Source organism: Trachurus trachurus (genome assembly GCF_905171665.1).
Source record: "Trachurus trachurus genome assembly, chromosome: 17".
NCBI classification, from domain to species: domain Eukaryota; kingdom Metazoa; phylum Chordata; class Actinopteri; order Carangiformes; family Carangidae; genus Trachurus; species Trachurus trachurus.
Window position 1 is genome coordinate 22608856 of NC_139900.1, and position 27105 is coordinate 22635960.

A 27105-nucleotide genomic window follows, 5' to 3' on the forward strand; every position below is an offset into this window, starting at 1 on the left:
ACTGTGCAGCACAACACATCTTTATTGATATATTAGTACAGTTTTGTACTGTAGGAATGCTTCACTTTATTAATCTTAGATAAGTCTTCATACAAAGTTGGTATATTAATAAAGACATTTATCAAAATGCAAATTTTGACAGTTAAATTAATCAATAGTACACTAAGGCCATTACAGAGGTTGCTGAATGGACAGAAATCATGACATGGCAGTGGTAATCTGAATTTTTCCATAAGAGGCAAACAGGAATGATTTATTGCAAGGAAGAAGAGGTGACTGTTAGAGACAATCATACAAAAGACAGTCATATAATAACACTAGATCTTGCTGCTTCGAAGACCTGAACGTACCTTTTGGAGAAGGCAACAACAGCAGAAGTGCTGAAAAGCGGAGCACCAGGTCAGTGAAACACAATTTCACATGTTTTGCTAGTGACATGTAGATAAAAAAACAACAACAACTGATGGCACAATATTGTTACAAATCACTTTCATCCCACAGATATACCATTTTATCAAAACATATTTCTTTTTTTAAAAGAAAGTACCCCCAATAAGAGTACTCTGCATGATACAAGGCAAATATGAGTAAGGCTTTAGAGTGTAAGACAATTTTTAATTAATACTATCTATTTAGTTTTTTTTTGTTGTCGCTTTATTTCTTTCTTTTTTTGTTAAATTTACCGTAGTAGACATTCTCGCCCAGAGAATCACAACATGCAGGACATGTTAGACCGAAGACTGAACACCCTCACCGACACAAATGTTACAGTTTCAACGAAAAACATGAGAGATTTTAGCGCAGTCTTGGGAGAGTGGTTTTATCATCAATGCACACTACCATTTACACCTGTGCCTACAATACTTGCACCAACAACACTTTAAGACAATGACATGCACATTCACTTGACTAAGACACTTGTTGTGACGAGTGATTAGGCGTGGCTCACAGTGTTTTGCGTAACACTTGCTGGCGTTGCTCCGTGACGTCAGCTTCCCAAAAATGTTGTACCACATACAAGTTACAGAAGAATTGGCTAAAAATACACTCATAAAGACGCATATTTAAATGTTTCCAAATGCGGTATCATTGGTTTGGCTTGGTCCCAAGTTCTTCATCACACACACTATCAGCTGAATAAAAAGTAATTTAATGTATACACTGCATTAATGTCATAAAGTATCATAAGCATCACATCCCCAGGCTCATTTTATCATCTGAGCAAAGATGATCTTGGATAAAAGGTGTTTATATTTCAACATGATGCCTCTTTAAATCATCTGAAGACGACACTGTATCATGGTGATCATACTGCTATTAACAGATGAGAAAATGGTGGATTAAATTCAATGTGGATTGTCATTGACCAGTCAGAGCTGATGCAGCTGTGGTGGGTGCAGAATACTTTGAGTGACTGTAGTTGGATTTAACACCAGATGTTGCTCAACGTAAACCCTGAACCCTGAATTCAGTGATCTAGACTGGATAAAAACTAGAAAATACTGGTGGGGAATCCGTTTACTGTCTTGCAAATCATGTACTTTTAAAGGACAGGAGGGAAACTTTGGCTGCATGAATTCACTTAAGGCAAAACAGAGGCAATAGTCACTGGAGATGTGACAGTGTGTGCAGAGAGTAGTTTCTGCTTTTGGTAATTATCCACCTGATGCCATTGCAACTGACACAGCCAAAGTGTAGTTAGTGGTCAGAACTCAAACTGAACAGTGGCACCGCCAAAGGCCAATAGTTTCAGTGAATAGTACAGGCTAATGGGGCAGCCGCACAACACAACACAACACAACACAATCATTACAAAGAAAATCATGGTTGAATTGTTAACAGTACTGGTGGTAATGCTATGATCAGTCCACCCCGCACTCCTCCCAACAAAAAGAATACAGCAACATTAATAAGCCAAAAAAAAAAAAAAAAAAAAAAAAAATCGTAAAAGGCTAAGTGGCATCCACTACAATATAGTGCAGGGTTTTTTGTCCTTGAAGGGATTGTCTGAAGCAGGGATGCCCATGAGCAGAGGATCGTTCCTGGCATGTTCATTGCAGTAGTTCATAAGGTCTGCAGACGCCTTGGATATCTGCAGAGACAATGGAGAGACATGCTCACACATGAGAACCAGTGGTAAACAGATCCTCCATGTAACTTATATGCCCAAAAGCAGTGGTTATTAAACATCCATACAACTTGCACTCTTGCATGCAGCAGTTCCTGTCACTGGATTCCTTTGGAGTTGTAAGGAAGATCTTGTGTATGGGCATTTACTCTCGATAGATGTGAGACATAATATCATCCTCAGAAAGTGTACACCACAATAAATATAAATGTGTCTATCATGTATGTGTGGTCATGTTTTTCTAAATTGGTATAGACTATAACATGATTCATACTGACATGTTACTCTAAACATATACAGTATGACTTCATATGTTTCAGATTAATCTTATTTGAATGAACTTTACTTTATATCCAGCAGCATTTAACATTGGAAGTTTCCAACAATCAGTTGTCCAGCTGTGGCAACAGATGTAGCTTACCACCACTGGCATGAATGTGTAGGGTTAGGGTACAGATGAAATAATAAGAAAACCAATGCAAAGGAGACACTGGGTGAAATGCAAACAAGGAAATAATAATACATTTAACATAATGAGGTTAACTATTGCACTGTACCTTTATCCTCTCGATGCTCGCCTCTATTCTCAGCTGCTGCACCGTCCGCCGAGCATGGGCGATGTTATTGGAACTGTGAGCCTTTGAAGACATCCTGGGCGATTTAACACTGTAACCCAGAAGAATAACAAACAGGGGAAATGTGTGAATACAACACAGGAGAAAACGATGCATTTGTTCTGCACATCAAGAAAATATCCAAAGAGTTTTAAACACAAATTGAAAAGAAAAATGGTACAAATGTTTGTTTGTTTTTCTTCTAAAGAAGGTCACGTCAATTCAGAGACCGACGATAAAAGCAACAGGGGAATGCACTTTAATTTAGCTCTAAATGCAGGTGATGTTGACTTTAGTTTCAGTGTACAGGAAGAACTGGATTGTGAAGATGACGGTGAATTTGCAGGTCACAGAGCAGCTATGTGTGTCAGCTGAGCCCAGATGAGGAAATGCATGAAAACGTGCAGCAACAGCGCAGGGAAGAGCATTAAATCAACGTGATCCCTAGGAATGTTTTTTACTACAGGTAATTCAGGTCAATGTATCGTAAGCAAGGGGGTCGATTTAGTAGCTGTCAACAACTTCCCCTTCTTCTGCACGCTTTTTACCACAAGTGACATCATCAACACACATAACTGTTTGTCTGATGCAAATTCATGTCATGAAAAGTTGCACATAAAGTCCCTTCTCTGGCGTTACAGCTTTCCTGCTGCCAGACCTGGCAACATAATGTCACATTGTTCCAACTGTGTGTGCACACAATCTGATAGCTGGGAAACTGTGACAATGCCTGAAAATCTGACACTGCAGTATATCTACACTCAGACAAAAAGCTGCTGCAATGTAAAGATTTCAGAGCTGTGACTGAGGGGGGGGGGGGGCTGGTGTCTGGAAGTTAGATGATCTAACGCTGCAGTGGGTTTTGCACGCCAGAGCTGTGATTCCACTTCCTGCTAATCATTTACAGACTGGATGGGAACAAGCCCCGACACATCCTACAGTCCATGTGGGAGCTCTGCCTCCAGCGTCGTCTCTCCCCTGTGCTCTCGCTTCCTTTTATTGCCATTTGTCTGTTTCTCATGCAAACACATATTTCCTGTAACTTTTTTTTTTGCAATATGCACACACACACACACACACACGCATGTACTGGCGAACTTGTGACACACCTCACTTTACCAAACTTTTCTCAGCAGGGAACAGGAAGCTTCTAGCACAGTTTCTCAGAAGGTTATTGTGAAATGCACAAGAACAGTTGCTGCAGATTCTGAGTTGTAGTTGACAAATGGAAACAAAGACAGGCTTTCATTGTTCAGATCTTTCCATCTGCATTTTGTTCTCATGTTTGCTGGATTTGCTTTAATGTTTAACATTAATATCGTGTTGCACAACTGTCTCAAATAATTCCTTTAGATTATAAATGCATGGTGTTGTGTAATGCAGGTCTCACTCACAGTACCAGTAAATAATAAGGATGATATAGGGACACGCCTGAACTTAGGACAGCTATAAACAGCCTGGAAACTATTTTTTTTTTTAAAGTTGTGTTTATTTTGTTCACGCCTGTCTGCACCTCGTCCACCCTGCAGGATGTAGCCCCTCAAGACAGCCACCGATGCTGCAGCTGGATCAGACGGCTCTTCAGTTGTTTCAGGAACAAAGAGTAAAAGGGAAGAATACAGACAAAAAGAAAAAGAAAAAACGGAAATGGGAAGGGTCAGAAAAAAATTCCATTTTTGGACTTCAGCTTGGGAGTGCCTGATTAGAGAGCTGCTTTTTCATCTGAAGATAAGTAATCGCGCTTCAAGGAAACACAGCCGAGGATGACTCAAAGAGCAAAAATGTGATTGACTACATGAAAGTGACACATGAAAGGGTCATGCATTACAATGTAAAGTGAGCAGCAATCATCCCAGGAGACATTGCCAGGTTAGTCATAAAGGCAAGGCAGCTCAGGTGAAGAAAATAAAACCCTTTCATCTATATGTGATGAGTGACTGCATTCATTTCTATAGTGGGAGCTAAACAGATGAACTTGGGAAAGGTCATGACTTTTCTTCTACGTCAAACAGCAGCACCGCTCCGAACGACTTGGTTCAGAGCGAGATAATAACTGTATTTAAATCACATTGCAAGAATAGTTTTCGATGTGTCCTTAGATTCCTGATGGCATTACTTTGAGTTATCATTTCATTCACAGAGTCAGGTATTTATAGCCCGTAATTAACACAATGGCTGCCTGGCATCAGCACAGCAAACACTGATGTGGCAGTCCTTTATTTGGAGCAGAGGTTAAACGCCAGCTTCTTTGTGCTCCGCCTGGTTTCGTTTCTCTCAGCGGGTCATTTTCTGCCGCCAAATAAAAGCCTAGACCTCCCTGGTACTGCCAAGCTAACCAGATAACACAGTTTATAAATTGAGCAATATGCAAACAGAGCACAGAGGCTGCTGATCGGCTACAACCATGACTAAAGAGATAACGTGAGAAATGCAAACAGGCTTCACACGGCAGGGCTGCAGTGAATACACTGGAGGCTCCTCTGTGTCGAGAGATGCTCAAGCAACGACTTCGACCGGTGAGACCGGGATGACATGAAGGAGGGAGCTGAGTTAGCACTACAGTTAGTGTACTGTGCTCTCGCTAAGCTGTTATAACCTTGTTATAAACTGTGCTGTTTCCATGTTGACTTTTTATTTTACAATGTTGCATTGGGTTTATTCCAGATAAAACTGATCATCAAATATGACATTTGTTGTATTTTTATGGGGCTTTGAGCTTTTTCCTCCTTCTTTATCTGATGCATCTGCAGTTAGACGGACAGGAACTGGTGGAAGAAACTTACTTTGAAGGGATCACTACTGGCGGATATCAAAGCTTTTATTGTTTTTTTTGTCTCATTACATTTGTTTTTACATTCTTATTTTTGTTTTACTTATACATCCAAATCAATATGACCATGTTCTGCTTTGTTGGAAATCAACTGAGGGCGAGTCGAGTACGAAGCTTTGCCGTAGAGAATTTTAATCAGTTTTAGAAAGGACAGTAGTATCATTTGATTCTTCACCAACTACTAAAAAAATAGCCTCCTCTCTGTCATGTGACTACAGTGGGGGAAAGAGACATCTCCATGGCTGTAATTTAAGGGGTAAAGACAGAATTAGTAGTTTATAGTTTACTACTGTGTGGCGCCAAAATCAGTTCAAGCAGCATGTGAAGTGGGAGAAAGAGGCAGCTCTTAAATCCCACAGGCACTCAGAAGTGATCTTTGCAGGCGAACCGCCCCGACTGAGTCACTCGAGTCAAACTGTGAAGCCCCTGTGATGTGATGCCAGCTACTACCAGCACCAGCAGCCTGACTCAAACTCTATGGGAGGGCACCAGCGTGTGTGTGTGTGTGTGTGTGTGCACGAGTGTGAGGCATTAAACGCCAGCATGTACATATAGGAGCCTTGCAAAAAAAAAAAAAAAAAAAAGAAGAAAAAAGTTACCTCCAGGGATCAGAAAAAGACCACCCCCTTTATAGCCCACCCTATCACAATACACACACACACAGCGAGCGGGACCACCTACTGCACAGAGCGGCGAGGCCCCACTGCTGCTGCTGCTGTACCTTACACACACAAATCCACCCGCACACGTGTGATTCATTAGTGCCACGTTCAAAGTGCCAAGAACAGGGAAGCATTATGAGTCAGTGCTATTAACACCGACTCAGAGATGAAAACGTGTATGTGTGTGTGTGTGTGTGTGTGTGTGCACATTACAGTGCTGCTGTACTGCAGCTCAGATCCCAAGAAAACTCTTAAATTTGCTGCTGACGAACACAAACAGCATCCATTAAAGGCTGAAAGAAGAGTCAGTGCTGTCAGCTCCACAGTGTGTGTGTGTGTGTGTGTGTGTCTGTGTGGTCCCTTTTCAGACTGCAGCAGTTTTTGTAATAAAGTAGACTCGCTGGAAATAAACTGCTCTGGGGCTTACACACAGTGCCGTCTGCACTTGAGACTTGACTGACACGAGGTGATGAGAGGTAGGCCAAGATCATGTCTTTTCCACACTCGCAGCCCTCCATTTAGCTCACCCCAAAATGATAGATTAGTCATTTTCTCCACATTTTTGTGGTCTGAGCCTGGGACTCGGAGGAAAATGATAATATACATTGTTGGTTATTTTTCTGTTGCTCTGACTGGAATCATGCAGGTTTGATACAGGAAAGAAAAATCCCTTGACGCAACTTAAAATGCACACAAGTACAAAAGAAACAGCGTCTGCACATGGCAGTAGCACACAGTTTATACGGAGGGGAAGCCTGCTCCAGTCTGTAATTGGTCTTCTGACAAACCTCACTGAAATTTAAGACTCTGATAATAAGATGATGACTGAGTTTTCATTTTACTGGAACTTTTCCTTTGTGCAAAGACGGAAGATGGAGAAACATTCCGGTTATTGTATCGACAAAAAAAAAGTCTGACCTATTTTTGATCATCTTTCCAATCAGTGCATGTTGACCTCTTAATGCAGCAGTCAGCTGCTCTCTTCTCTTTAGTGGTTTGCTTACACCCGAGGAGGAGATGCAGGAATGCAGGAAGAAAGCCAGCATCACTCCTCGCTGTCTCGTTCGTCACGTTTATAGTTTACCAGGAAATCTGCTGTGACGGAAGCTGCCAGCGTCCATCAGGTTCAATATAGCATCCAACAACTGACGCGCACGTTTCTCATCTTTCATTTTCTGCACGCCAGTAATGGAACAAGAAGAGGCCACGGTGACGCGATGAGTGAGGAGCTGCAAGAAAACGGGCTGCACGTTGCCAACTTTCTCCGCCAGTTTCAGCGAAAAACGATCTGCACCACGAAATCAGATCGTTGCTGCAATTCAGATTTATTAACCTCTTTATTAACATGCACAAGAAGGTCATCGGGTTGCAGTGCAAACAGAAACACCAGTTGCACATGCACATTCTGCACGGAAAACAAATCGTGCACGACAACTTCACTTTACTCATCTTCTGAATTCCAGATCTAAGTTGCAGCTTTATTGCCTGTAACTCTTCTGGTGATCATGTAAAAAAAAAAAAAAAAAAGAGGCTCTGAAACATCTACTGCCTGGCGTCTGTCTGACTTTATACACCAGCCGACAAGTGCAGAGCAGTGAATTGTGGAAAGGCGATATTTGGTGTCTAGACAGATGTCTGTTGCTTTGAACAAAAGAGAGTTCAAAGACCTGGGCCCCAGCCACAAGCCACTATATTAGTTGTTCTCCCGCACACACACACACTGACACACAACTCTATCATCTCTCTCATGTACCCCCCTCCTCCCCTCCTCCCCTCCTCCCCTCCTCCCCCTGCACACTCTCTGTCTGCAAGCAGGAGTTTTCCCAGTCTGCAGGCGAAGCTAAAAGTAGCCGTCTCATAGCCTACTCTCCGCAGCCAGTCAGCACTTTCCCGGCTGAGTGAAAAACCGTCTCCTGCTGCTACACCTCAAACATGACCCCACACTTCTGTCTGCTGCTTCTCACATCAGATCTGTGTCAAGGCTCGCTTCCACGTAAACACCGACTTGTTCTCGCTTGGCTCCCGGAGCTTATCAAACTGGATAATACTCATCAGTCATCAGTCCTGCTGCTGAGTAAAGTGGGATTTGTGTTTACGAGCCGGAGGGTGGGGAGAGAGACTCTGGCTGCAGAGTTAGGTCTGTGAAAAGAGAAAGGGTGGGGCAGGGAGGGGACGGTGCTCTCTCACACACACACACATACACACAGGCTGTGGGAACCACCAGAGTAACATCACTACTTTCCCACCAAAAAACAGAAAAGAACTGTTTCTTTGGCAGCTGCTCTCATACGGCTGATGCTGCATATATCATGATGATGATCTTGATTACCCAAAAATAAACAGAAACTAACAACCCTGGCGACAACACCACAAGTCATTCTGGGAAATATCACCGGCTCGTCAAGAAAATTAAAACTACATGTCATTCATTGCTCTGTAATTTTGCAAAACCTGATTCCCAACATGCCTTCTTAATATGCCGAAAAACACTTTATGGGCCAACTAATTGGAAAAATGCACTAATTAAAAAGGTTATTTGCAGCCCTTGTTTGCAACAAGACACATGACTCAAAAAAATGGGGCAAAAAAAAAAGCACATGCACAAAACTGAAGTGTGTGTGCTTTAGGGGATCTATGATGAGACACAGAGCTGCAGCACCACCCCACAGCTGATAGGTATGGGTGCTGAGATAAGTGAAGCTGACAGCACCCCGCCCAGACCACTGGCTGCACACTCAGTACGGGTTTTGAGGGACTACTGGGAAATTCAGCCCTCTCTCTCTCTCTCTCTCTCTCTCTCTCTCTCTCTCTACGCCTGACTGCAAGACCGCCTGATCTGGATTGGCCGAGGGGGTGTCCATTATTCCTGTGTAAGCAGATGTTTCCAGGAAAAGTGAAAAGGACTGTTCAAAGGTTAATGGAAAATCGCTCAGAATAAACATGTGGTGCTACAAATAACAGTGTCATTCCTACGCCACCATGAAGAAGTCTCAGTTAAAGTTAAACCCCGGTACAGTGGCTTCTCAGAACCTGGCAAACTGCACAATCCTGAAGTCCTGTGGCTTGACGGGATACAAAAACAATCCGGCGTACTGTAACACAGTTGCACAGTGTCTAGACAGAAGACTAGACTGGACTCATTTCTGCAGGATTTCTAAATCCTAAATTCATGTGCAATTTACTTGAGGCACATTCCTGTCCCAATGAACTATGAATGATTCCTTGTTTCGTGCTCAGACTAGATGGCCCGACTGGTTCTGCTGCAGGAATTACAAGTGGTCCCAGACCGGTGTGTTATGAACTCAATAATAAAACAGAAAACAAAAAGCTGCATGTCAAGTTTGATAAGTTCAGAGACACCGTGAGATAGCGAACACATGTTAATCAGTGTCCTTAAACATGGTGATATTTAGAACAGGATTGTTTGAACATGACTTGCTGCACATTCGGTGGCTGGGACAAGTCTGAGGAGAAGCAGCATCCGACTGACATGACAGATAACAGTGATAACACAGAGCACGTAACACTCTGGTATGCAAGGATTAAACAAAGGAAAGTCATCTACTTTGGCTTCAACACTCAAACACTCTCCTGCTTGACCACTGTTGCCTCATTTAGACCTGCAGAGTAATGGAGCAACAGATATTCAGTGCAATACATAAAATCAATTGCTGTCTTGTCTGGACACACTTGGCTGGTGACTTGTTTTTGCAGAGATATAATGGGAAATTTCACAACATTAAAACAATGGTGAAAATGGATGGAGTGGTTACACCTCTCTTACACATTAGTGTAGGGTGGTAAAAAAAACAAAAGAAAACTGCTGAGTAGGCCATTTGAGCCAAGCAGGGTCAGCCAAGCTGTTGGCCTATTGTTGCGATCGCAAATTATCAGTTGTGTAATCCTAAATGTGGGTGCAGTGTGGTTAAATGTTAGGGGGGATGTAGTGTAAGTGCAGAGTAGATAAGTGAAGGTCTAATGAACACCTGCAGCAGGTGTAGGAGGGGGTGTCAGCTCAGGAACAACCAGAATAAAGACACTCAACGCATGGAGCTTTAGAAAAATTGGGAGGTAACCGCTAAACTATGTTGAAGAACTACTTCACCTCCTGTCTTTCAACATTTTTGCTTGATAATCAGAAAGGATTAATGTCGGTTTAACAGCAGCATTGCATTAGATATGATTTCTTACTTAGAGTATGCAGACAGTCATGGATAGGAATTTTTATGCGCTGTGCAGGTATGGATAATAAATGATAAATGATCAAATGATTCAAGGGGAAACACCAGCGGCAGACTCATTTTCTCCTCTGCCACGTGATAAACATCAAGACAGGGAGGAGATGGTGAAGCACAGACTGCATGGAAACATGCACAAAGAAAGTGGGAGCAGAGGTGACAACGTTTCTCTTTTTTCCATTGATGCAACTGTCAACGAAACTCCTCACATTCCTTCCACAGGAGAGGCAGGATATGATCTGCTAATGGCGTTCTTCGGTTGATGTTCAACAAGTATTCAGACATAACTGGCTTTCCTGGCTTTACGCACAGGTTGCCAAACGTCTGGGAGAAACACATAAACAGACACAGAGGGCGGCTGACGCCTCAGTGATATCATTAGCAGCCAGAGTATGCACTAAAAATACTCACTGGGTCTGTGTTGTTGCTGGCAACAGTTGAGCTGGTTTCGTTTAAAAAAACTACTCCCAAAAATAGCTAATATTACTAAGCTGAATGCCAGCTGGGTGTCATCCAGATTAGCAAGGTTTTTGCAGTTTCCACTGAGGTGCCTATGAGCCTCTGGTTCTCCAGTAATGGGCCATTATCAAGCCAAGAGCAGCCCAAAACAAACAGAGGCCTATGGCAGATAATGCCCTTCAGACGTCACTGCAGACGCACAGAGGGTGACATGCAGGAGACACGGGCGACCTAGGCAGAGAGGCTGCCAGGCAGCGTCTCTCTGCTCTGCCCTCGGAAAACAAACAGCATTGTTGTCCTAAAACTGCACAAAAGAAAGCTTAGTGCGAGCCGAGTGGAGCTTGCTGGAAATGGATGCAAGGGAAGGAATGAATGGTGGAGCAGAGAGCTGTAGAAAAAAAACTTGCTTGCGACTGAGCCTGGGGGAGAGATAAGAGTTTGTGTGTGAGAGGGAGAGAGAGAGAGTTCAGCTGGAGAAAACAAGCTGTGCAGCTGTGTGTATGTTGCATTTGGTCTCTTGCCAAAAATCTGCTGCCGGCGACAGGAACGCAATAAAACTTAAAGCTATTGTGAGCACTCTGCCTTTCGCCTCAGCCCCTCTCGCTTCTGAAAGCTACTATTCATGACGAAGGCAGGGAGATACTACACAATGGATCTCCATCTCTGGCCCAACACTGCCCTGCCTATATGGAACAATAAACAAACGAATTCAGTCTTTCCAACCTCCACCCCTGGACTGGCCTGCCTGCATGTGCGTTACCACCGCAGCAAAGGTGGAACGGAGACGACCAAAGGTCTGTGGAGTTCCTGGTTGGGCCGTCACACAGCCCCTCCTCCCTGCTGGAGCTGAAGCGCGGAGGGTTAAACGCGCATGGACGGAATAATTGATAGTGGCTTGGACGTCACTCGGCTCATTAGACAGCAACATGAAGGTCATAAAGATGAGTTTGTTTTTCACCAGAAAAGGAAATGGGATTAGTCAGAGGGTGACATAAATGGGGACGAGGTGTGTGTAACACAACAATTACGTGTGTGTCTGAAGGTGCCAGATCTATTTTTAGATGTTATTTGCATGTGCCTTTCATGTTGTTAAGGTATACAAAACATTGTCTTAACATCATACTAATGTAGCAAGCAAATTAGAGATAAAGACAACACTTCAGAATATTTGATTATTATGTTTAATGTTGCTCCATGAAAAGATTATATAGAAAAGTCAAGGGGCCACCACTGCAGTGCTTAAAGTGAAAGCAAACGGCACAATTAAGAACAATAAACTCAGCTTGGAAATCAATAGCAGCGACCAACCCTGTCAAACCGGACAGAGGGATTAGTGATGGAAAAATGCAGGCTGCTTGATTTCCTGACAGGAAGGTGTGAGAGAGAGAGAGAGAGAGAGAGAGAGAGAGAGAGAGAGAGAGAGAGAGAGAGAGAGAGAGAGAGAGAGAAAACAAACAGTTCAACAACAACAAAAAACTTTTTTCATATCATTTAGTTGGGAAATTTCACATTCAAACCTGTTTGGGATTTTTACAAGAATGTCCCGAACATTGAATTATATCTGATCATATGCTGCAGAGACAAACAGTAGACGACTACTACTACTACTACTACTACTACTGCTACTACAGTAGTAGGAACTATCATTCTTCAAACAGAGCTGTGCAATAAGAGCTGGAATGATTTCTCAATTCAATCGATCAGCTGATCAACAGAAAATTCACTTTTTATGGATAATCAAATCATGACGATCAATTATGATTTAAATAATATTTCAGCTTCTTAAATGTGAAAGACAGACAGACAGACAGATCTGCACACTGCTGTTTGAAAGACACTACCCCCACATCACTTCAGATAGCTCACACATCACACCCTTATAAAACCATGCATGTAAAATACATATCTATATACAGTATACTATATACACACTCTTGCCCATATACGGTAGTCAGAATAATTTTGTTTTCAGACACATTCCTCTTTTTATTCCTATTTATACACATCAGTAATCACCTTCGTCCCAGTTTACAGTTTTGATACAAATCACATTTGTCACAATTAGGGATGCAAACAATTAATCGACTATCGATTAATTGTCGATAAGAATTTAATCGATTAAATTAAATTACTTGCAATTAATCGTTCCTTTTCAATGGGAGTTTTACTGTGAAATGTAAACAAGCAAAGCCGACATAATGTAGCGGATCTCTGTGTAAACGTGTGCAGCGCAGCGCACTGCAGCACACAAGGGAGAGAGGGAGAGGAGGTGAAAAGAGACAACAACACCTGTTGTAGCTATACGGGACTCAGGCTGTACCATCGCTAACACACAGACGACCAGTGAGTAACGAGTCAAAAAGCCGCCGACACGGAGCTGCCTGAGGAGTTGTAATGCAGCCTGAACGCAGCTCAAACCGACCCGGTGCCTCAGCACGGCGACCAAGCTTTGATAAACACACCGGATCCGCGCTGGTTTACAGTATCCTTCCGTAGTTTAGCCGGTCGCTACCGGAGCTTAATTAAAAAAGAAAAAAAAGCGCTCGTTGCGGAGCCGCGGAGAACAGCGCGTGTGTCCACGCTGTGTTGGTTTATGTAACTTGAGGGGACAAATGAACCACATATTTATTGTCATGCATTGCTGACCTGGGCATTGTTTCTCATTAAATTAGAAAACCCTTTCCTATCATTCCCCTTTTCCGTGCATGGTTGAAGGAGACTGGCTCGCATCCACACTCCCACTCCCTCCTGCGCCGAAATGTCACCTTAAGTCACATAAATCTGTACGGGTGTGTGGACACACACAACCACCTATATTGTTGTCAGCGCCTCATCACCGCTGGTGTTTAAAAGGCTCCGTTCTTTCTGCAGTCAGGTTAAAGCGCACATCCGCCGTGTTGGTAAACAAATAGTCCCTCTGTATCAACGGAGGAAACCGTGCTTGCAGGCTTGGGTTGGAGGTGGTGTGAGTGCGGGCCAGCGAGGGACAGAGGAGGGGGCATTAGAGCTTCAGCGCGGTACAGAACAACTGGCCCTAGTGTGAGTGCGCCCTTATCTGTGGCCGCTGCAGCGCCACACGGGCTTTGCCTTTCAGCAATCAAGTGCTGTTTTTGTCAATGTTAAAAACAATAACAGCAACAGCTGTCGGCAGCTGAGATCGCTGTGCCGTCACCATAGAAACGCAAGACGCATTACGGCTCATTAGCAAAATACCTTTCAATGGAAACACCCGCAAATGGCAATTGCACTTTTTCGAAGTTTCAGAAATATCGCTTTTATTTTGCAAAAATCTGTAATGGAAACGCAGCGGTGTCTCTCATCTCATCTCATTATGATAGGACTTCAACCTCAGAGCTCTATGTCCCAATAACGTGCTACTTAAACATTTTCATTGTGCTGTGCTCTTAAAATAAACTAACAAATACTAGTGTAAGTCCATAAGGAATGTTGATCTTAAATTTTCCCCTAATATTTAGGTTCTCAGGAAAATCGCCGCTTATCAATTAATCGATCATCGATCGATAAGGTCTATCAACTATCAATTAATGAATTACTCGATAATTTGCATCCCTAGTCACAATCATTTCATGAGAAGAGGTAAAAAAAAAAATGATTCCAACTTTATGGGCAACCATGTATATATGTATCTGTATGCATATGTGCATGTATGTTTGATAAGGCTTGTTCACATAGTTCCTTTGATTCGGTTATTTTCAACTCATTACTTTTGCTGAATCATTGGACACACTGCTGTGTCACTGTGTTACATTTTGTCACATGTTTGGTTTTACAAGAAGCTATTACCCACAAATTTGGAAGAGACCTTGGGAGCGCCTAGATCCACATTTCAGAGCTCTTCTATCTCCTGTTGCACGAGACATTAGTCACTAATTTGCCACCGCCTCATTAATTCAGGGGATATCTGAGAAGCTGTGCTTCGTCTAGTGTGTCGCTCTCAAGGTGAAATTTATTTCTCTGCAAACTGCTGACATTTGGCCTCACCGGTCAGAGTTCAACAGGCTGGCTGGGATAGTGTGAGTATCAGAGGGCTGCACATCACTCAGGAATAACAGCACAGAGCAGGGCATTAGAGTGGTGAACCTCTAAACAGAGAGAAAACTGTGGCTTGTATGATGAGTTTAATAGTTAAACTACGACTTCGACACAGTGCTGCTCTACACAGAACAGGACACTCCAAGACACTGTGTCACAGATTAGTAGGACGGTACGTCCTCTCAAATATGAGGTCATATCTTAAACAAGCCACACAATGAGAAAGATGCAACTCTCTAGAGCACCTGAGCTTCCTTCCACTCACAGGAAACATGGGATTACTAAAGGCGTGATGAGCAATAAGACGCGTGGTCTCATGGTGTCTCTGAACGGTGTGTGGTTCAGGACCCAAAGATCTCAACTATCTGCACAGAAGAAGGGACACTTCAGGACAAACAAGGACAGGAATGACAGGCATGTGGATAGTGGAGTGATTACTGCATGTGACTACTTAAGACAAGTTGCATGAGCGCGCGCACACACACACACACACACACACACACACACACACACACACACACACACACACACACACACACACACACACAGGAACATACTGGTGGAAACTGTCTGTAAAAACAAATAAATAGTGCTGATGCAGAATTCTTTGAGTTATAGTGAAAATACAAATCACTCTGACAAATGCACATTCATGATGGCATTTTTTATGTGATCAATTACATTTTTATAAAGATATTTTTTGGGGCATTTTTTAATTGATAGCATACAGTAGTAGAGCGAGACGGAAAAGTGGGGAGTGAGACTGGGGGAATGACACACTGTTCAGGCCGGATCAGCTTGGAGGCAAGTTTAATCAATCAATTATCATATGAATTCAAATAATGAACCTATTAATAGATTACCAGTTCTAAACTGATCAACACTATTAGACTACAACACCATTCTCACAATAACCCTGTAAGTATTTATGGTGCTACTACTCACAAGGCCAGGTGACTGATTTTATGGTGGCTTTATGACTGAGTTGAGTTGAAGGCCTCGGTCACTGCTGAGGGACGGGGTCAGGACAAAAGGCCAGCACCACACAGAATGAGACTTAAAGTATGACAACCTTCTGTCATGTGGTTCAGAAGCAAAAGTGGTTGGTTAAAATAATTGATGTAGTTCTTATCAAATTATTATATTATTATAACAAGAAGGAAAACCACATGTACTGTATTTTGCCTTTCCTCCCTATCTGAGAGCAGCAAAGACTGTTAGTGTTACGTATTACATAACTATTATAATAACTGGTCATTTATTTATATTTGCATCCAAGATCCAAGGCTGAGGTATCTACACTTGTATGGGAAAGTTCAAAAGATACCAGAGCCTACATTTCCCAGAATGCAACGACATCTATCTGACATTACTCCCAAGCTACGTGCAGCAAGTACTGTAATCATCATGGTATAATGGGGGGGGGCTGTTTGTTTTGTCTGTTGTGTTTATTCTGTTTTGAATCTATGTCAAATAAACAAAACAAGATCAAGAAAGAAACTCAAAGGCCACTCAAGGCCAATGTCAAACAACCACCAGATTTCACATATTATGGGGTTTTTTCTGCTCCATGCCACCTCCCTCCATCAAGGTTAGTGAATACACATGTCCACTTCTTTCCAGTTCATCTTCAGTGCGTAATACAGGCTTTCTGTGAAGTCATTTCCAGTGTTTAGACTAAGACCGATTCTGCTACTAACCACGAGTCACAGATGACGCTGCTTCACGGTTAGAAAATCAGAGAAGCTGCAGAATGACAGGGGCATGAAAGAATTTCACAAATGCGTAAAACCCTAACAAAAAATCCCTAGGAGAAGCTGAAACAGAATTAAGTCAAGATATTGAAAATGACTAAGTAGCAGGCAGTCCAAGGTACTTTTGGTTTTGGTTTTTAAACATCAATACAGAAATCAGAGAAGAGAATGAAAGAGTAACTTCTCCATTTCTCCTCCAGGAAAAATCTGGAGGTTTCTAGTTTTCTGGTGTTTTTTTTCTGAGAGATAACCTAAACTTATCATATTAAAGAAAATCCAATCACTACGACATTTAAAGCAGCCAGACATGAAAGTTAAAAGATCTGTCAGACAGATGCATTGACTTACACGCAATCAGATTGACTTACAAACCCTCTAAACTCAGACGCACACACAAAGGGGTCAGAGTTACTATTAATCAGCAGCCACATGAATGGTTGCCCCTCCCTCCAATCACTGCGACTCCGTTCATCTAACAGTTTCAAAGGGCTGTCGGCTGGAGGAAGAGGCTCACTCTGTGGGTCACACTGAGGCCACTTCCTCAGCAGCCCACCCCCGAATCCCTTCAGAAGTGATGTTTGCCTCCTCCTCATCCTCCCTCCGTCTCCGTTCACTTCCTCTCTCTTCATGCTACAGTCATTTCTCAGCACAGGGAGGTCACCAGGTCCACCCCTCCGCTTCATGCATGTAGTTGTGTGCATTTAAAAAAGAAGAAGAAGGGGGAACTGTATTAAAATACGGTTTGTGTTCATCTCCTCTGCACAAGATAGTTGACACCAGACAATACACAAAGAGCTGCTTGGTGTTAAGTGTGCCCCAAGGTCACGTCTCAAGGTAGGGAGTAGGAGCCCTGAAACAAAACACTACTGTTGTAAAGCAGGCCGCATGCTTCAACATACATGCATTTGGATTCAGAGATGTAATCTTTTTTTCCAAACAGAGCCGGTATGAAATGTCTGAATTGCAGATTCTGCGACTGATTGCTCCTGGTGAGAAAAAAAAAAATATTGCAGACAATGAGATAACTGTCTGGTTTTCCAATAAGACGCCTGTGGAGAAGGAACAGTTACAGTTCAGAGAGGTAATTGCACAAGGAGCCACTGTACAAGAACCACTCCTGGGACAAAAAGTGAGTCCTTGTTCCACCGTGCACCAGAAAAGAGTGAGTAAATCATTGTCAAACAAAGCCTGGGGGGGGGGGGGGGGGGGGCTTTGAAAGTGAAAGGATTCAACAGAGTGTGAATGAGACACCTGATTTCAGCAAAACGAGAGAAGACTGAGAGAAAACAGGCAGCGATTGTGCGTCTCCTGGGACACCTGTTTCTGCTTGTTTTTAACTGAGAAACCTCATGAGGCATCAGACAACAACTTTGGGGGGCCCCGAGGACTTGATGGGCCAAAAAAAAAAAAAAAAAAAAAAAAAGGAGGGGCAGTTTCTCCTCTCAAACACACAGCACACAGTCGCATGTTGATGTGTCGCCTTATGCTACAGGTGTTGAGTCGCAACTGGGCCTCAGTGAGGACGCACACACACACGTCTTTGTTTGAGATGCCAGCAAAGTTCCCAAAGACTCTAAAGAAATTAAAGAATCTATCACAGTGACAGTGTTTCGCCCAACCCCCAACACACACACACACACACACACACACACATTCGCCCAGCTGAATTTACATGCAGATTCCACTTTGAACATTATGAATGATTCATTTATCTTTCGGGCCTTTAAGTTCCTGCTGCATCTTAAACCCTTCCCTGGTTCATTTGAAAGCAGAACACACTATGAACTTGAATGCACCTTGAGGAAACTTATACCCACTCCCTCTCTTCCTTACCTGTCTGGCAGGATGCTGCTTTATGTTGGCTGGACTCTTCCTCCCACTCTGACAGGATATGCCCATATTTGGGCTGGTGTCTGTCTTGTGAAATGTTGTGTATGTCAGAGGAAATAACATATTGCAAGTGAGGAACGTTGGAGTCCTTACAAAAAGGTGCCACTTCCTGCGAGTGGGAGTGCTTCAGCCCACTTTGCCCAGTCCAACCAGACAGGAGTGTTGGCTTTACATAACATGTGTACAATATCTGCAACACAGGGCAGAAACTTGAAATACAAGGCAATCACATGTGCAATCATTCCAGTATCTGCTGTATAAAGCAAAGCGTTTTATAGAAGTTGGGTCTCATTTCATCTGAAATGCAAGCATGGAGAAAAACAAACATACAGCATGCAATGAAATACCTGAAATATTTCTGCAGTACTGATGAATACTAATAAATAATTTTCTTGGTCTTCTTGTCTTTATGTCTGTACTGTGATCTTAAGTATAAACATGAAGCACAGGACTATAATTAGAATCACTTAAAGTGTTGTAGCTGCAGGTAGATTACCAACTGGTGCTCTGCTTGTGGTGGTTACTATAGAGTCCTGCCAAACAGTAACCTGACCTACAGGGGTGTACACTCGCCACCTGAGCCATCTGACAGGACATAACCGAAAACTGACTCACGTCACAGGTGCAGCGTACTGTATTCAACACCTCTCTCTAGGAAAACACACACACGCAAACACGCACACACACACACACACACACACACACACACACACACACACACACACACACACACACACACACACACACACACACACACACACACACACTCACTGTCCCTCTCATGGGAATAAACAGAAATGAGTGAGTATAATGGACAAGAGGAATAAAAGCTCAGGGTTTGGACCACCTGGCAGTGTCGGAGTGACAGATGGTGTACATGTGTGTATGAGACAAGGAGCGAGATAAAGGGATGAATTGTCATTGTGAGGGCAAATAGGCCACACAGGAGAACTGGCTTTAAAGTTGGCATCATGCGGGACCGATGTAAAGACTTTCACTTCGATTCAAAACCCTATCCTTCCCCCGATCTTGAGACGCTGCATCAAAGCACAACAAAGCACCTCGTCAGATCTCTGCCTCTGTCAGAGCAGCAGCCACTCAACACTAGCAGCAGCTACACCGAGGCAGAAGGCAGTCAGAGGGCGCCACCGAGTGGCAGGAGAGGGAACTGCAGGCCTATGGACCAGAAATACCTAATTATTTGTCAACCTCCATATCCAAAGTAGCGCAAGTGCTTTGTTTTCTGACTTTACTGCGATTGCTGCCCTGAATCCTACAGTAGAGCATGTGTGTGTTTTATGGTCTATTTGAACCTGTTAAAACAGTCCACTGCCCTCTTCAGCTCATCATTATTCACAATATATTATATATAAAAACATTTCCTCAAATTATGTAAAGCATTTCAAAGAAACACGCACAGCTCTCCAAGCAGAACCCACAAGATGAGCTTTAAGGGCTGACGTCCTGTGAGAGAGACAGTGTTCATCTGTTCCTGCAGATAGCTGCTGGGTGTTGAGACTCTGCCAAACAGCATCCACTCCTGTGACATTACCACTGGGGAGGAGGCAGAGCTACGGTTGATCACTCCCGGGTAGGTCATCGTATGCTTTTGTTTTTGTTTTGTTCGCAAAGTTGGCAGCGATCCCTTGTTATGATTTGGTGGCATCTCCAGTCTCCCCCGTCACAGAGCTGAACAGCAGGTGGACGACCGAGAGACGTTCCTGCATGTGCCACTCGACAATGGGCCATAAAAATAGACTTTCTATGTCACTGTTGATCCATAAATAACCTTTTCTCTCTGTCTTCTCACTCATTTACACATTATTCTCCTGTCTGTCCACAGCCTTTGTGCATGGAAATGTGTGAAGCAGCTGAAGCTGGACTGGGAACACGTTTTCTGCTTTAATAAGGTAGTTGATTTCCAGTAAAGGTCCCAATATGTCGTACTTTTTGCAAAAAAAATTAAAAAAATTTGCATACACAATTGAAAAGTTGAAAATAGAAATTTTTGTTCATGAAAACCATCTTTTTATTCAACCATTATCTAGAGATTCTCCCTATAATTTCATAGAGGTCAAGGTAACCTATTTAAATTGCTTCTTTTGTCTGAACAACAAGAAATCTGTGTCTGCGTAAAGTAGGAAAAGCACCAGTAAATAAAATGTATTGGCGGCTGATGCTGTTACAGGCTGGCTCACTGTCACTCTACTATGGGACACTTGACTAGAACAGAACTATTGCTAATGGTTTTATTGATAAGGTCTGTGCTACATGACAAAATTGTCTGCTAAGTCTATAAAGAAAAGCAGCAGTCAGTCCTGGGCTTGGATTTCTGTTGGCAGAGAAAACCTTCAGTGTGTGTTGACGGATTGTACCTTTAAAAACTGTTGTTGTCAGACCCATTATGATTAACTTTGATTTGTAATCATACATATTATAGGTTGTGCTAATTAACTAATTATTAGATATCACATGCTTCTTTGTTTCTGTTCTCCATGTTCACAGATTCACAGAGTGAACACATAAATATTTATTCTGATTAAAAAATCATTTTACCAACACATCTGACACACACACTCCAACCTTTTACCTTCACACTGTGAGGTTCTCATGAACACTGATGAGCGGTCGGCTTCTAATAACTAACCTTGACAATTTGAGGGACAGCCGCAAATCTAACTTCAGATCAGTGTCTATGAGGAACTTCAACCTTGGACATAGTTTACACTCTAAACACACCTATCTTATCTGCCTCCTTCTCTCTGTCCAATGGAAGTTGAGGATGAACAGCCGTGTACCAACAGCAAAAGGAGGCCTCCTGAACAACCCGGACAAAAACAAAAAGAAAGAAAGAAATGGTACCGTGTGTTTCCCCATTGGGTTTTTGTTGTATTCCTTTTACAACCACTAATGTTTCTCTTGCACAATTAATGTTTCCTACACTGACTAAAACTTTACTTTGACTTCAGTATTACAGAACAGCTCACTTAAGTCATGTAGTAGGACTGGGTATATAATACTACCTATATTTCATGCTCAATAAATAATGTATAATGCTCATTAACAGTTCTGCATTGGTCAGCAGCTGAGAAAAAACTACAACTCCAAGAGAAGGAAGTCTGCCTGCTAAAACCAGACAACAGGAGACAGACTCAAGATGGCGTTGTTGAGTTGATTTGTTGACTCTTTTCCAGTTTAATCTGTTGCTCTATAAAAGCAAGATGCAAACTGTAAGAAGGAAATGGTCAGAATCCACACATCGGTTTTCAATGAGATTCCTCCAAAAGCCAACTGAGATTTACTGTTCATTATTTTTGAAATCATGAATAAAGAATCTGGGGCTGTCAGTCATGTTTTGCTTATGACTATTTCTGAAAATAGTAAAGAGTTATTCAATTAGTCAAGTGTCAGAAAAGGAAAAAAAAAAAAAAAAAGGAAAATCCAAGGCTTCTGAGCACTCTGGACTTTCTTTGTGTCAGAAAAGTCAATTGACAATAACGACCCATTTGATTAAGAACACATGTGTTATACCAATTAAAGCTTCATAAATCTGAATATTTGCTGTTTTTCTATATTCCACTTCATTATTGATAGACCGTCTTTGGCTCTGTGTTGCAGGTTGGACAAAACAAAGGCATTTAAAGATGTTAATCTGGGAGAGTAAAGACACGCAGATTAACAGGTGAGATTACATGTTGACAGCAGAACTAGTTGTTTCTGTTTGTTGACTGGGTTTTAATCATTCGACATTAGTCTTAAAAGCACCTAGATTATTTGCAAAACCTCATGCAGAACATTTCACAGCGACCCGACAGTAAAAAAAAAAAGACCTGAATGACTTTGAAGATGAGCTGGTGTGGCTGTGATGAGGAAGACATGGTCACAGAGCACTCCACTGTTTCTCCTCCCATGAGCTTTTTGAGCGCCTCTTGTTTGCGTGGAGACTCGAGTTTGACCTTTCTGTCTGTGAACTGCCTCCGTCCGTCATCCAGTCTGACAAACAGGACTACAGAAGCTCTGCACTCTGGGTACAGCTTGTGTAACGTCTCGCAGCCTGCCTGCCTGCGACCAGTCTGTCCTAGAAACTAAAGATCAACCAGCGCACAGACGTAGAAAGAAACCGCAAGCTGGCAATAAATAAGACTTTGATGGAAAAAAAAACCCTGACACGTTTAAGGGAATGAGGGGAAATGACATCTGTTGAGCCACCTTTCATGGCGATCTGAGATGGTTGCCCTGACAACACTTCCTGTTTAGCTTGACGAGCGTGTGCATCAGAGGTTGATGTCAACCTGATTAGTACATGAGCACTAACAGCTCCTTACTTCCTGACGCCTGCAGCAGATCTACCATCTATCTTCACCTTACAGTGCTGCATTAGTTCTCTGTAACTTCGATCTTCAATCATCGATACTCAAAGTGGAGTGTTGGGAGAGCAAATGTCTCCGCTTTAGAGTAGATACCGAGTTGGTCTATTTTGAGTCAATGAAAAAGGATCCAGTAACGCTCGGTATTTCATGAAAGCAAGTGATTTTACTGCCAAACCAACAGATGGGTGTGACTGTATATCCACAATGTCACCACCGCTCCTCTCAGTACATCTGCTGCTGGGTAGGGAGGAATTCAAGCAAACCAGCCACTGTAGGCCAGGCCTTGTGACTACCAACACACACACATACACACACACACACACACACACACACACACACACCACAAACACCAACTCAGGCAAGCCCATAAGGGTTACAGTATGTCTTTACATACCTCTTAAGTCCTGAGGTTTTAGAAGAGAAAGGAAACTGGAAGTCGTGGAGTTCTTGTTAGTGCATGTGTAATTGTGAGCAATATTTAAAGTCAAACTGGTCCAAGTTTGCTCCTATCGAAACTCCTGATTTTGAAACCGAAAACAGATTTTGTAACAGATTATTGACAACTGTTCTGTCGTGGTGCATAACCATCTTAAAATGATCTCAAATTGTAAAATTTCAATTAAACTGTAAAACCGTTTATGTATAAAGTGAGGAGTCATCGCACGGACATCACTGATTGCTCTAAAGGCCCAGTACAACCAGAGAAAGCATTAAGCGTTTGATGAAATCCCTTCGATCTAAGAAATGCATGTTATCTTGCGGCTCATGGTGTCATGAACCGAAACTGTTTCATCAGATTCTTGATCTGTTGTTTCACTGTGATTCTACGCTTCCTGTCCGAAATCTAATTTTGCCCATTTTAGATTATTTTATTGTGACATTTAAAAAAAAAAACTCTCAGATGTCTGCTTGTGTTTCAATTATAGGAAATCAATTAATTGTCATTACATATCAATCCATTGATTGGTCTAATAATGAAAAAATGGACATTAACAGTTTCTCAGAGTCTGGTCCTAAGTCCAAGATGAGGTGTCTGTGATACAAAGCTGCATCATATTTCATTTTCTCTTGATCAACTCACTGACTCATCATTTTAAATGTTAGGTATGATATGACAACTAACACATATAGCCTATTGTTGATGTGAAAATCTGTTTTTTTCCGACTGTAACAACTTCAGTTTGTCTATAAAATGTCAGTGTCTAGTGAAAATGTTATTTCTCAGAGGTCATGATGACATATCTAAATGGATTGTTTTACCCAACCAACATCGCCCAAATTCAAGGAGATTCACTTTACTAACTTACATGGAAAACCAAAATCATTTAACTCTCACATTTGACAAGTCATACCTGTACTACATTTCTCTATAACACATTAATCAAACAAACTGATCATTCTTCTTTCAGTTTCTCAACTGTTGAGCAACTAATGGTTTTAGCTGTAAACGATTAAAACAGACTCCACTCAGTGTTTTAATGAGCATCTAGTTGAATTATCATAAGGCTCAAAAACACAGAGAGAAATATAAGGTAGTCTATGAAAGAGCTGGAAACATTTAGGGCTGTACTTTTAGGAACATGTACTTAAGCCTCTCTGTGTGCGTATCATGTTGAGAAAACACATGAATCACTTAGCCCAGTAAGGAAGTAGTAAGATCACTCAGAAGACACTGTGGCAAGCACGCACAGACACGTACACACACCAACTCCTACTTCAACAAACTGTGTGCAGTGAAACACCTGCGGGGGGAATCCACACATCAGCACTTTGAGGAAACAGATCCTGGCTAACGAGAGGCTCAGACGGCGGCCACCGTCGCCGAGCTTTCCCTGCTCAACCAAACTGGCCGATTGTCAAAAAACTTGCAGACGGAGCTGCCGATCGAGTTGGCCCACATTCTGCGTTTGAGGAGATGAATGCCGCTTCCAGAGCAGCATGTTAGCCGATAAGGTGCTGTGCAGCATTCGTTACAGCTGCGTGTGCCACTTCCCACATGATCCCAACAGTTCGTCCATTGTTTCCACGAGTTAAACTCAAACAGAGGCAGAGACAAGAGGAGGGAGATTAAAAATCGGTCCTCCCCTCAATCTCAAACTCCACGGTGACCTACGCTTTATATCTAATCCTCCTCCTCGCACCAGGCAAGACGCTGTTCCCACCTCGCCCCCTCCTCCTCCTGTTACTAATCAATTTACATGCATCACACGTCACCTTAAACCCTGCCAGCAACTCGGGGGGGCTAACCTACTCACACAAGCTCCCAAATGCATGCAGGCCATGCCATCAAGGCTGGCTCAGAGAAATCAAAAGATGTCAAAGGTCACACTTTTATCTCAACACAACATTTGGTTCACGTCTCGATGAGCTGAACCTGATGAACTGATCATCTGTCATATCTCGTCAATACACACAAACACACAGGAGCAGACAGCGTGGGACAAGGCGGCTCCTGATCCTCACCGTCATCATCCTCATTTCTAGTAAAAACCACAACACGTGCAAATCAAACATAAGAAACACAGTCAGCACCGCCAACAGGTGCTTTCATAAGAAACACACTGACCAAGATTTTGTCTATCTATGTCAGCGCCTCGTCTCATCTCTAACTGCTGAGGCACTTCCTCCTGCCTGCTGACGGTCGTGGTGAAGTATGTCATAATAAATCCTAATGCACAGCACACCGACCCCTCCCCTCCGTCAGCAGTGAGAAGACAGGAAGTGTGTGATCCTCCTCAGCTTCCAGTGTGCACGGTGTGACCCACTCATGTTGATGGGCGTTGAGAGGAGGCTTTGATGGCGGTGAATGGGGTACTAATGAGTTGGCCTTATCAATGGCTGGTCTGTATTCTGTCCTCCCTAATGGCCAGGGGGACATCAACAGAGCTGTTGATGCTCCATGTAAACATTTCAGCCACTTCCCTGTGTGGGGCCTCCACTTCAACCATCACACTGTTGCTCATAATCTAATTGGTTCACGTTGGGACTACACTGGCAATGTTGCAAGTGATTATCTATTGCATAATCGACTAATGTGAGGGAAGTGGCTGGTTTACATATCTATAAAAAAGTGCTATTCTGTTCAGGAATAATCTATTTGCTTTTCCAAAATAAGTCATTATGTGGCAAACACAATAGGTGGGGCCTGTGGGGAATAATCAGGGCAGAAGGCCCAGACAGCACAGTGCTGAGTAAACCTTCAGCTCAAGCCATCACCTGTTGAATACCATATTCATGAAGCTAACCTCACAGTTTTGTGTGTGTATGTGCGGCCGCTGGAGTAACAGGTAGCCTATGTAAAATGAAACAGTGTTGTGTCTAAATTAGCTGTGGTGCCACACAAGTGTTGCATAAACGGATGAGGACTGTGAAAGCTGGCAGCAATGACAGTAAATAGTATGTGTCATAGTGGAGCAGGGCGAGAGCAACTGTTGCTTCAGGTAAAAAAGAAAGAAAGAAAAAAAAGCGCGTTGTGTCCGCGGTGTAGGCTATTATTTGCGACAGTTTACAGTTTATATGTGACACATGGCGGTCTTACCTGGCCGGGGTAATGTACACTCGGGTCTAGCCGTGTCTCCTTTCACTGAAGCCAAACTCTATCCGTCAACAGACTGGGAGGAGACCTTTCCCTCTGCTCTGTCGCTCACGGCGCAATGTCACAACTACACCCGTGTGTTTACACCATAGACTGTGGAAAACTAGCTCTACATGAACCGCGCTGTCGCCGTCACAGCTGCCACTTCGCACCGCTCTCACTTTCCGCTGACGGTCGGTGTCAATATTTATTTGTCGTGTACTTTTTCTTCCTCCACAGTACGACCGCTCCCCCCCTCTCCTTTCCTTTTCCTCCTCCACTTGGACGCTTCGCGTCGAGAACTGCCGAGTTTTGTCGGGAGCCGAGAGGCGGGGAGGCGGACCGCCCGAAGCCCGCGAGCCGGAGCGTCAAGCCGCGCGCACCAACCGACGGTGGCACTTCCGGAAACTTTCACAATAAAGCACTGGTTTATTGCGTGCCCAGATGTTTGTGTGAGTTAAAACCTAAAACAAGCAAATATTAATGATTTATGATTTTAACTAAATAAAAAAAAGTGATTTTTTTTCTCTCTA

The 27105-nt window shown here is 42.9% G+C and overlaps 1 protein-coding gene across 1 annotated transcript; it reads right to left on the reverse strand.

The window, feature by feature from the left end:
- Positions 1–548: 548 nt before the first annotated feature.
- Positions 549–26914, reverse strand: gng12a (guanine nucleotide binding protein (G protein), gamma 12a). The gene is made up of 3 exons (XM_083991627.1): positions 26537–26914; positions 2686–2794; positions 549–2092 (listed from the first exon to the last, which is right to left on the reverse strand). Exons 2-3 carry the CDS (start codon positions 2776–2778, stop codon positions 1967–1969), a joined length of 219 nt encoding a protein of 72 aa, XP_083847753.1. The 5' UTR covers positions 2779–2794; positions 26537–26914; the 3' UTR covers positions 549–1966.
- Between the last annotated feature and the right edge of the window lie 191 nt (positions 26915–27105).

Coding starts and splice junctions, on each gene's coding strand:
- gng12a (XM_083991627.1), bottom strand. CDS start 2,778: ATGTCTTCAAAGGCTCACAGTTCCAATAACATCGCCCATGCTCGGCGG. Junction 2,093..2,685: donor CGAGCATCGAGAGGATAAAG/GTACAGTGCAAT, acceptor TTGTCTCTGCAG/ATATCCAAGGCGTCTGCAGA.